The 12,427-nt window shown below is 40.6% G+C and overlaps 1 protein-coding gene across 1 annotated transcript; it reads right to left on the bottom strand.

Moving 5' to 3' along the window:
- Nucleotides 1–462: 462 nt before the first annotated feature.
- On the bottom strand, nt 463–1,428 carry LOC147347361 (olfactory receptor 2B8-like). The gene has a single exon (XM_086369824.1). It carries the CDS (start codon nt 1,390–1,392, stop codon nt 463–465), a length of 930 nt encoding a protein of 309 aa, XP_086225950.1. The 5' UTR covers nt 1,393–1,428.
- Between the last annotated feature and the right edge of the window lie 10,999 nt (nt 1,429–12,427).

Here is a 12,427-nt window from a genome sequence, read left to right as displayed (position 1 = left end):
CCATGGAATTTTAGTAGAGCCATGATCCAAATAAGAGAATGAATGGTATATTAGAGTAACTCCTAGAAAATATTATTAATAATATTCCATATAGTGTTTCAGTGGTTTTATGATCTTATTTGGGCTTCTTGTAATTTAGACACATACAATCTTTTTGCAAATAGATGTGGAGTTATGTGGAACCCAAATGGGAGTACAAACAAGAAAAGTTATTGGAGATTTTTAAAACAGTAACTACAAAGCAGAAGCTGTCACAACACTGAATCAGCATCTCTGGAAGTTGAAATGAGTATATGAACTTAGAATCTGAACACTCACTTTTCAACAGTAATGAAGTAAACAAATTCCCTTCAGAATTCTCACAGGGAATTTTAGATGACTCGTGTGGAATACACAGATACATCTAAAGAGCACTAGCATTCCAGGTCCTTCCAGTAAATTGTCCTCAGCCATCATCTGGAGTCAAGAGTCTTTCCAAAGCACCTTCTTAATTGCCCCATTCACATCCCTGTTCCTCAGCGTATATATGAGGGGGTTGGTCATGGGGATAATGACAGTGTAGAAGAGAGACATGAACTTGTCCTGATCCTGGGAGTCACTGCTGCTGGGCTGAGTATACACATAGATGGCTGTGCCAAAGAACAGGGAGACCACCGTAAGGTGGGACCCACATGTGCCAAATGCTTTTCTCTGCCCTCCAGTGGACTTTATTCTTAAGACTTCCTTGACAATCCAACCATAGGAGAACATGATTAATGAAACAGGTGTGAGAAGCATGATGACACTGGCAAAGAAGGTCGCATACACATTCATGGTGGTGTCAACACAGACAAGTTTGAGAAAAGGAGGGATCTCACAAAAGAAGTGGGCTAATTTATTTCTTGCACAACGAGGTAAAAGGAAGACAAGCACTGTCTGCAAAAAGGAGTTGGCAAAACCAGTGACCCACGAAGCAGAAGCCATCAAGGCACACAGACGGGGGTGCATGATTACTGTGTAGTGAAGGGGCCTGCAAACAGCTGCATAGCGGTCAAATGCCATAACTCCTAGCAGAATACATTCTGTACCTCCCAACGCCAGAGAGATGTACATTTGAACTATACAACCGCCAAAGGAAATGGATTTGTCTTCTCCGCTGAGATTAAATAGGAACTGGGGAACAATGCTGGTGGTGTAGCACATGTCCAGAAAGCTCAGGTTAGAGAGGAAAAAGTACATCGGGGTGTGAAGACGTGGGTCCAAGTAGGACAATGCAATGATGGTTGTGTTTCCCAGCAAAGTGAAGATGTAGAAGATCAAAAGGACCACAAAGAGGATGAGCTCAAGTTGAAGCCTGTCAGAGAAGCCCAGTAAGATAAATCCAACGAAAGAACTTTCATTTTTCTGTTCCATCCTTTGTTAGCACATGGCCTCTGTCAAATCAAGCATTTAGTAATTTATTAAAGGTATCTTCCAAAAACAGTGCAGGGATAAAGAGGAAAATTGTCATGTTCAAAGACATGGTCATGTGATTTTATATGCAACTCTTTGAATAAATGATGTACTCATGAAATTGAGCTCTATACTATCACAAAAAGTTATATATTTAGTTATATGTTGATAATTAGTATAGGAAAATAATAAATAATAATAATAAACTCAAATAGTGAACCTTGGTTTGCATCAGTCACACATATAAGATGCCTTTTTTAGATTGAGTTTAATAGGATTAAAGTATGATCATTATACATGTACATTTTAGAGAAAGTGGGAATGAGGGAAATCAAGGGAGAGTAATTAGAAAGAGCAAGAAAGATGTAGACAAAGGGAGAAAGATTATTTTAAATATGTATCTCATAATTCTACATAACTGGATATGCACATACATCACATGTAATAGGGGCTTCCCTTGTGGCTCAGCTGGTAAAGAATCCGCCTTCAATACGGGAGACCTGGGTTCTATCCCTGGGTTGGGAAGATCCCCAAAAGAATGGAAAGGCTACCCAATCCACTATTCTGGCCTGGACAATTCCATGGACTATATGGGGGTCACAAAGAGTCAGACAGGACTGAACGACTTTCACTTCACATGGAATAGAATAATACAAAATAATCTCTAAAATGCATTCACATATAGAAATTTATGAGCTAGAATGTACTTGACAAAGGATTATATTACATTCAAAGTATCACTATGATACTGCCTCATGTAAACATTTTGGCAGAATAGTTACTCTACCCCTAATAGTTACTCTACCCCTAATACACGATATTAGTGAATACTATATCCTGGTCTTTTTGTGTAGTACTTTCTGAAGGAGATCAGTCCTGGGATTTCTTTGGAAGGAATGATGCTAAAGCTGAAACTCCAGTACGTTGGCCACCTCATGCGAAGAGTTGAAGGGGACGACAGAGGATGAGATGGCTGGATGACATCACTGACTCGATGGACGTGAGTCTGAGTGAACTCCGGGAGTTGGTGATGGACAGGGAGGCCTGGCGTGCTGCAATTCATGGGGTCACAAAGAGTCGGACACGACTGAGCGACTGAACTGAACTGAACTGAAAAAGTAAATTGTTTAGAGCCTGAAAAATCACCTTCAATTATACTGCTTAACTCTTGCCCTTGAGATACCTAAAATTACTAAACCTATTTAACAAGAACTGCAAAAATGTATTCACTGTGCATAGTCAGTTCATGGGCTTCCCTCTTGGCTCAGTGATAAAGAACCCACCTGCCAATGCAGGAGACGCAGGAAACACTGATTCAATCCCTGGATCGGGAAGATACCTTGAAGAAGAAAATGGCAACCCACTTCAGTACAGAATATTCTGGTGGGATAGAGTCCATGGAGTCAAAAAAAGCTGGACATGACTTAGCGACTAAACAACAGAAGTAGTCAATTCACAGTAGAAGTTCAAAATCCAGTGACCTGTACTTACATTTTCTTTCTGTTGATTTCATTTTCATATATTACCACAACTAAAATGCCTGAAATTCCTATAGGAGACAGGATTATTCACTATCAACATTTGAATGGCAATGAAGAACATATAAATGAGGAAGAAACAGATCAATCACAATCTCAGAAATAACACTTCTAATCACTATGGACAGAGTTTGGCCAACTTAGGGAGAAGAGGCTGAAATGGAAATTCCTTTGCATACTGTTCATTGAATGAATGTCCTCAAGACAAAGAGAATCTGGGAAGCAAAACAGAGCAGACAAATGTGCTAAGCAAGGATGTGATCTCAAATGGAATAGCACGAACCTGATCCCATAGAAAGCTGGAAAATGACTCTCCAAATAGAACGATCTGCTGGTAAAAATATTCTGTCATCACTTACAATCAATGCTACCTGAGCATTTCAAGTGGGCAGATAAAGAACTGAATTTTAAATTTAATTTTAACTCAGGTAAATTTAAATACCTAATCATTTAAATGAGTCTAGTTACTACTATACAGAATAACAAGCTGTGGAGCATGCATTGTGTCAGATGCAGTCCCACCTTGACAAAAAGGCAGCCTTTTATATACCCCACGAGTCTGTCATTGACTGCAAGCTGCCCCAAACACATCCAGGAGACCTCCTGGCAATGTGGCTCCGATTCAACTGATGGCAATTTTCTGAAGAAGGAAAGAGCTCTGAAGCTATCAGTCAATAGTTGTGACCAATATGGTGTGGACTGGTGCACCAGCCAGTAGAAAAGGTCTGAGCTGGACACCGAAAGCATTCATACAAAAGGTAGAGTGCATTCACGCAAAACGTAGAGTCCATTCATAAGTGTGTGCAAGGATAGGACAGTCACCAGTGTACATTACACATCACCTTGTCATCTGCCTAATATACCAATAAATTAAATTCATATCACCTTTTCTGACCCATGTGTCTCCTCTCCAATTGAAGAATGATCATTTTTCATTAACAATAAATTAAAAAATGCATTGACACAATAACCACAAAATGGACATTCATTGTTTTAACTGCCAAACTAGTGTGTGGAAAAGTACACATGTTCCTTTCTTTAAGAACATAAACATTTTAAAACTACAGATATTGACAATACACTTTAAGAAACATTCTGTAATTTCACAGAAAATAAGGAGCTGAGGAAAAAATGAAAGTGTATAGTCTAATATTTTCACATTCATATATATGCTATTATTCAATTACTGAAGGACTTGTTTTATTACAGCCAAAAATCTTGTATTTCAATTTTTCCATATATACATGCTATGCTATGCTATGCTAAGTCACTTCAGTCGTGTCCGACTCTGTGCAACCCCACAGACGGCAGCCCGACAGGCTCCCCCGTCCCTGGGATTCTCCAGGCAAGAACACTGGAGTGGGTTGCCATTTCTTTCTCCAATGCGTGAAAGTGAAATCGCTCAGTCGTGTCCGACCCTCAGCGACCCCATGGACTGCAGCCCACCAGGCTCCTCCATCCATGGGATTTTCCAGGCAAGAGTACTGGAGTGGGGTGCCACTGCCTTCTCCGATATACATACTGAGACATAATGAATATACTACAATAGAATGAAATGTCTAGGAACAAAATGTTGGCTTCCATAGGAACAGTTAAGTTTAGTTCTTAAAGTTGATGAATTTCTATAGGAATTTCTGTTTCTTTTGCAAACTAACATGTATGTTACTCAATGTAACCTTTAAAGAACATTTGCAACTGAAAACAAGCTAACTTACCAATTCCTAAAGTGCTACAGAGATCAAGTTCCAGTCCACTCAGTTTTATTCACCTTATGTGAGTGTCCTAAGCTCATTCTCTACCTTATTTCCAAATTCCTGCCTTTAATACAGCACTAGGCACTGGAACCTGGGTATGTAGATTAAGGACTCAGGTTGTATGAAATGAGTACATAAGTTGACTCTGCCAGCACTGGATATCCCTAAGCTTTCCTTAAGCAAGAAGATGCTTTCTCTTGATAATTTCAAATACCTTCACATGATACTGAAGATCAGCATTGTGTCTAGCTGGTAGGATGACATAGGAAGGCAATTTTAAACTCGAAGGATTCCTTCTGAATATAATGGCTTGGCTCTATGACGGATAGCTCATTACGAAATCGTGAGGTTGGTGTGAAACAGCAGTAAAACTGGTCTGGTGAAAACTGTTTACCTGGCTGCAGTCTCTGAGGAATGGATGTCCTGTACTACTAATTAGCTGATGTTGCCTAGCTGCCCAAAGATGACAATCCTCAGGGAAAATGAATATCAAAGAGAATGCAAGAGATTACTTAATCTGCCTCTTTTGTAACTTCTCATAAATGACAGAGGTCAGATAACTCCCTAGACTTTGCAGTTATCTTAGCTCTCCTCTTTAAATGGCTTAGGTATTTTACTAAACACTGGAGATTTTTTCACACAATTGTAAAAAAAAAAAAAAATACTGCATATATAAATAAGAACTCATTCAGTTACTTAACTTTAAATATAAATTAATTTTCACCTAATATTCATAACCAAATTTTTTTTGTTTTATAATTAAATGTTTTTATTTTTCATTGAAGGAGAATTGCTTTACAGTATTGTGTTGGCTTCTACCAAACATCATATGAATCAGCCATAGGTATACCTATGTCCCTTACCTCTTATGCCTCCCTCCACATCCTACCACACTAGGATTTACAGAGGCCCTGTTTGAGTCCCTGAGTCATACAGCAAATTATAACCAACTTCTAAGAGATCACAGAGTTAAAGTTTAGGCAGATTCTAACCTTTAAGGTAATATATTAAATGGCAACACCCACACTTTACTCCCAAACTTCTAATGTGGCTAAGGAAAAACACCAAGTCCTTTATAACATTGTTCAATTTCTATCAGAGAGTTGCAATAATTTACTTAACCAAACAGAAAAACTACTGACTTTTTAAATGGAACTTCCGTGCTGCTACTGCTGCTAAGTCGCTTCAGTCGTGTCCGACTCTGTGCGACCCCATTGACGGCAGCCCATCAGGCTCCCCCGTCCCTGGGATTCTCCAGGCAAGAACACTGGAGTGGGTTGCCATTTCCTTCTCCAATGCAGGAAAGAGAAAAGTGAAAGTGAAGTCGCTCAGTCGTGTAACCCCATGGACTGCAGCCTTCCAGGCTCCTCTGTCCATGGGATTTTCCAGGCAAGAGTACTGGAGTGGGGTGCCATTGCCTTCTCTGGAACTTCCGTGGTTTGCTTCAATTCAACTCATCTTTGCATTTACGATGCACATGATTGAGTTAATTAAGATAGCTATAATTGCTCAAGTAAATTGAAAGAAACTTGAAGAGTATTGTGCCTACTGAAGTTTGAAGATCAATCAATTTCGAAACAACGTATACACTTGACTATACAAGCAAAAGGCAGGAATACTTAACATCTGTCTATGGAAAGCTTTGACCTAACCATCAAATGCAGCTTCAAAAAATATAAAATCTCTTTTTCCCACTAGAACACATTTTGTTTCAGAGTAATAGACCACTGTTACTTAGTAGTATAAGCTATCTCAGAGAAAGCTATTTAGGTTTGAAGCATGTTGGTTTTTATATGTTATTAGTCAGAAAAGCACAGAGAACTTCAATAATTAACTTACATTTTATAGCCAGCCATTTCCCATATAAGCATAAATCCTTTTTTTTAATAATATTCTATGTGTAAGGAGAAACTATCTCTTCCTTAAAATAGTCTTAATTAGAATTTTCTCGGTAATCTGGCCACTATTTAAATCCCAACATAATATTTATAAGGAGGCCAAGGAAAGACCATTATGTCATAGGGTGTCCAGAGGTGGAAAGAATCATAGACCTGCTATTAACACTTCTTCCTGGTTCAATCTTGCTGATGCAAACATTAATTGGCAAAATAATGTTGGCTAATAATTTGACATTATCTAGGAATGCTTCGGAGAAGGCAATGGCACCCCACTCCAGTACTCTTGCCTGGAAAATCCATGGACAGAGGAGCCTGGTAGGCTACAGTCCATGGGGTCGTGAAGAGTTGGACAGGACTGAGCGACTTCACTTTCACTTTTCACTTTCCTGCATTGGAGAAGGAAATGGCAACCCACTCCAGTGTTCTTGCCTGGAGAATCCCAGGGACAGGGAAGCCTGGTGAGCTGCCGTCCATTGGGTTGCACAGAATCGGACACAACTGAAGCGACTTAGCAGCAGCAGCAGGAATGCCTACTTGAAATTACATGCTTTTTTTTTCCTATGCTGTTTTTCAAAATTCTTGTTTTATATTGGAATATAATACATTGGAATATAATACAACAAAAGCATGATCTATTTTTTAAAAAATCTAAAAGTGACGATTCACCAAAATAAAATCATTATTAAAGACAGTTAAGAGGATAATTAGATAAGCTACACACTGGAAGAAAATATTTTCAAACTGCTTCTCATAGAAAACACTCATATCTTGAATATACAAAGAACTCTCAAAACTCTACAATAAGAAAATAACTCAGTTAAAAAACATTTGAGCAAATAACTCACCAGTGTAAATATACAGATGTTAAAGATGTCTTGATGAAACATGAAAACATGTTTAGCATCACTAATCATCAGCAAAATGCAGACTAAAACCATGAAGACATATCACCACCTACCTACTAGAACAACAAAAATCAAAAATATAGGAACAAAACCAAATGTTGGTGAGATTGTGGAAAAGTTGAATCACTCATACATTACTAATGAGAAAATAAAATGGTGCAGCTACTTGATAAAAGAGCTTGGCTGTTTCTTTAAAAACTGAATATCCACTTGCCATATGCCCAGTAATCATGCTCTTGGGCATTTATGGCAGAGAAACAAAAATTTATTCCACACAAAATCCTGTGCACAAGTATTCATAACAGCTTTATCTGTAACAGCAAAAAGCTGAAAGCAACTAAAATATTCTAAACAAATACTGGTACATACATACCATGGAATACTACTTGGCAATAAAAAAGAATACACTATTGATACACACCACATCTTGGATGAATCTCAAGGGTATTATGTTGAATGAAAATAAGTCTGTGCTAATAGGTTAAATATGATCCCATCTATATAACACCCATGAAATAAAAAAATAATAGAGACAGAGACCAAATTAGTACTGCCCAGAAGTTAGGGATGGTTTTACAGAGGGTTCAGGGGAGAGGGCTGCTTCCCTGATAGCTCAGTTGGTAAAGAATCCATCTGCAATGTAGAGGACCCGGGTTTGATTCCTGGGTTGGGAAGATTCCTTGGAGAAGAGAAAGGCTACCCACTCCAGTATTCCAGCCTAGAGAACTCCATGGACTGTATAGTGCAGGGGGGCTAAAGAATTAGATGTAACTGAATGACTTTCACTTTCAGGGGAAGGGAGGGACTAGCTGTGACTATACCCTAAAGGGTTATCACAAAGAAGATGTGTGTGGTGATGGGATAAATCCATATCTTGATTGCGATGGTAGCCTCAGGAATCTACACGGGGAAAAATTTATATAGACCTAAACACACACAATGCACATATGTCAGTTTCCTTGTTTTTAAATTGTATTAGAGTTGTATAATGGGCTTCCCTGGTAGCTCAGCTGTAAAGAATCCACCTGCAAGCAGGAGACTCCATTAGATGCCTGAGTCGGGAAGATCCCCTGGAGAAGGGACAGGCTACCCACTCCAGTAATCTTGGGCTTCCCTGGTGGTGCAGAGGGTAAACAATCTGCCTGCAGTGCAGGAGACCTCAGTTTGGTCACTGGGTTGGGAAGATTCCTTGGAAGAGGGCATGGCAACCACTCCAGTATTCTTGCCTGGAGAATCCCCATGGACAGAGGTGCCTGGTAGGCTACAGTCCATGGGGTTGCAAAGAGTCAGACACGACTGAGCAACTAAGCACAGCACAGCATAGTTATATAACATAAAATCACTGGGAGAAAATAGATCAAATTTTCAAGACTTCTCTCTACTAACTTTGGACTTTCCCGTCGATCTGTAATTATTTCAAAATAAAAAGTATAAAAAGAAAAAAGACTTGAATAGCACAAGAACTAGAGAATGAGGAAAAGAGGGACAGACAGAGACACAAAGCAACAAGAATGGCAAAGAGAGAGAAAAGGAGAGAGGAAGCTGTTCAAAAGGGTAGAAGGTTCCTGTTCACTCATGACATACTGGATCCATATCTCCTCTCCTCCCATGGATACAATGAATCTACAGTTTTACACAGAACAACTTCTTCGAAAAGAAATGTGGAAACTAGCTGGGTAAATCCTATACACAAGGTGAATAGGACAAGACCCAACTAAAATCATTAGAAGATAAAAAAATAAATAAATCATTAGAAGAGGCAGAGACAAAATCTCTATATGAAACCCACCCTTGGAGCCACAATATAGAAGCAGGTGGGAAGTCACCACCGTCGGTTTCTCCTGGAGGAACAAAGTGTCCCACACCTGGGACCCTAACTTTGAAGACTTAACACCTGAAACATGACCCTCCAAAACATAGAGCTCTGAAAGCCAATGAAGCTTGTGTCCATGAAATCCATGAGGCTACAAAGAACTGAGAAACAGTTCTTAACAGGCTCACCCAGACTCACTGTGGCTGTCTCTCCAGGGAACAGCACAGAGACACAGACTGAAACCTCCAGCTTGTCCCTGAAAGAAGCCTATTTCCTTATCTTAAAAGCTAAGACTTGTAACACATATCTAGGGGCCAATTGCAATCCTCACCAAACACCTGAGAAGCCAAAAGGGGCCGTCATCATGCTCTCCCTCTGTCCCACCTCAGGTCACACGTGTCTCTGTGAAAGGAGCTTGTGCACATGTGCGGCCACCCAGGTTTTGTGGCTGCTGCCAGAGGTCACACGCTTATCGTGTAGCCCAGGCCCCCTCCAGGGCTTGCGTTCCTGGGTCCAACAGGACAGTAGCAAACTAAGCAACAGCTCCTAACTGGCTGCCTGTGCCCCGCACTTCCCCCTCTCCTCCCACTTAGGGCTAAATGTGAAAGGAACAGACAGAAACTCTCATCTCCCAGTCTTCTCCTGAAGCAGATGAGAGGGTAACAAGCAGGAAGGTCAGGGGTCTCCAAACGGAGGAAATAGGCTGCAAGTGTCAGACATTTTTCTCTTAAAATTCTCTGTTGTCATGACGACACCTTGTTCTACCTGAACTTAACTTTTCTCAAACCTTGAGCTAACCAATGTGTTTTTCTTATGGAAATGTTTTTCTTAAGCTACGTTAATTAAACCATGTATTTGCTTTGCAATTTGCCTTTCTTCAAAATGGTTCCACCTAAGACTTAACTTTTGGCTGATAATTGCTTAACAAACCAGAATTGCTTTATGGCTGAGGGATGACACATCTCCTGCCACCCTATCTCAAAAATGCATATTGTGGGAAAGGGGCCTGGTGAAACTCCCTCGGTCTTCAGGTGTCTCTCTTATCTGATTAATAGCTTTCTAACAGACATAAAACATCCAGCTAAAGACTAGCAGGGGCCACGCTCTCCGTCCCCCTTCTGATGTTTATGTCAGGAGCTTTCTCTGTCCCTTGTTATATTTTAATAAAATTCTGCTATACAAAAGCTCTTGAATGATCAAGCCTGGTCCCTGGTCCCGAAGTTAAATCTTCTTCGGAGATCATGAATCTGACATCATTCACTGTAAGCTATCAGCGGTATACTTTCATATTTGAAGTTATTCCCTGATGGTCCACCTTCCAATCAGCCTCCATCTAGATGCTGACTGAGATCCTCCGCTTTAGAACATTGAGGTCTTGACAAACCTTTAAATGCTGGGAGCCACTAAGAGTAAGGTGGAGCAGAAATATTCCACAACTGTTAACAAGCTACATCCCTGCCTGAGAGAGAAAGCAGGGGACAGAGACAGTGGTAGACAGAGAAGGACTCTTCTTTAAGCTACTGGATTTTCAGGGTCTTCTTATAGCAGCTTACCCTTTAATTCAACTAATTGAGTTTTCCTCTCACATCTCTAGATTTTCCTTCCAATCTCATGAAGAGTCTTAAAATTCTCTATTACCCAATCATTAAATGTTGAGCTGCCTCAAACCTTGGTCTTCAGTCTTCTTCTTTCTCTAAAATCTCTCATGTAATGTCCTTCATTCTTTTGGTTACCAGGAGTAGTGACCGTTAGCAGTTGCCGGGATATAAAAATAGAATCTGGGTAATAAATTCTAACCTTTTTTTTTTTTGTCTTTTCCTTGGTGCTTAGTCTTGTTTCACTTTCTCATAGGGTACCTGGCACAGAGGCATCGTGCCCCAGACTTCAGCTCAGGAGACTATGTGCAGAAGTGCTGTGAACGACACAATTCTAGATGGCGGCAGCAGGCCATGCACAGAGACGCTGCACCTGGCACTGGGGTGTGGAGCCACAGGCAGTGCAGCTGCGCCTGCCCAGGGAGAATCCTGCAACCTGCTTCCCAGTGATGAGAGACCCCAATCACACAACCTGAGGATGGGCTGTCCAGCAGAGGGCATACTCTAGATGGTGAGCTCCCATTTCTCCATTTTATGACTAAAGGATAAAACTTCTCTTTGCTTCTACTTTTTTAAAATATTTATTTTTATGTATTTACTTGACTGTGGCAGATCTTAGTTGTGGCAAGCAGGACCTAGTTGCCCAAGCAAGGATCAAACCCAGGTCCCCTGCACTGGGAGTGCAGAGTCTTAGCCACTGGGCCCCCAGGGAAGTTCCTTCCTTTGCTTCTGAGCTGAACTCTGTCTTGTTCTAAGGGCACGATCAACAGCCAGCAGAAGGACCATTTTTAGGGCCCAACTTCAAAGGGTTGGTAACAGTTGCAAACGTCTTTGACAGTCAGAAACTTCAAAATTTGTATTTATGATCCAGAACATTTTTATAGGCCCCCAGACTCTTGGTCATATCCTAGGCTTTCCCAGAAAAGATAACTTGAAACAAAGGTTTATGCACAAGCACTTAATGCAGAATGAGATACAACATCAGGAGTGAAAGAAAGGGAATAGAAGAGGCAGAAAAGCGGGCTTGTCAAGGATACATTATCAAATTTGCCATTAGTATGGAGTAACTGGGTGCTCAATCACATTTGTCCCCCTGAAGTATGTCTTAGGAGACATCGAACAGATCCCCAGCTCAGGAGTAGAAAGGAGAAATAATCTGCTCATCAGCTCCCATTTCCCATTAGTCAAATCTTCACTCTGAATCTGAGCAGTCCCATGTACGGCCCTTGCTGGTGACAGACCCCTCTGTGTCCCCACTTACTGATTTGTTCTCTTTGTTTTTTAATGTTTGGCCATGCTGCGTGGCATGTGGACCTTAGTTCCTGATCAGGGATGGAACCCTTGACCTCTGCAGTGAAAGCAAGGACTCTTAACCACCTGGCCAACAGGAAAAGACCTCCCACTGATTGGATTTTTTCTTTTGTTTTTGCTGTGCTCGGTCTTTGTTGTGGCTCTTCCTTGCTCCATGCAGGCTTTCTCTAGCTGTGGTGCAA

This window comes from Bos grunniens, chromosome 23, assembly GCF_055505025.1.
Source record: "Bos grunniens cultivar Pamir isolate PY7600 chromosome 23, Bosgru_T2T1.0, whole genome shotgun sequence".
NCBI classification, from domain to species: Eukaryota; Metazoa; Chordata; class Mammalia; order Artiodactyla; family Bovidae; genus Bos; species Bos grunniens.
The sequence above is the reverse complement of the archived record's forward strand: the minus strand, read 5'-3'. Positions and strand labels throughout refer to the sequence as shown.

Coding starts and splice junctions, on each gene's coding strand:
- LOC147347361 (XM_086369824.1), bottom strand. CDS start 1,392: ATGGAACAGAAAAATGAAAGTTCTTTCGTTGGATTTATCTTACTGGGC.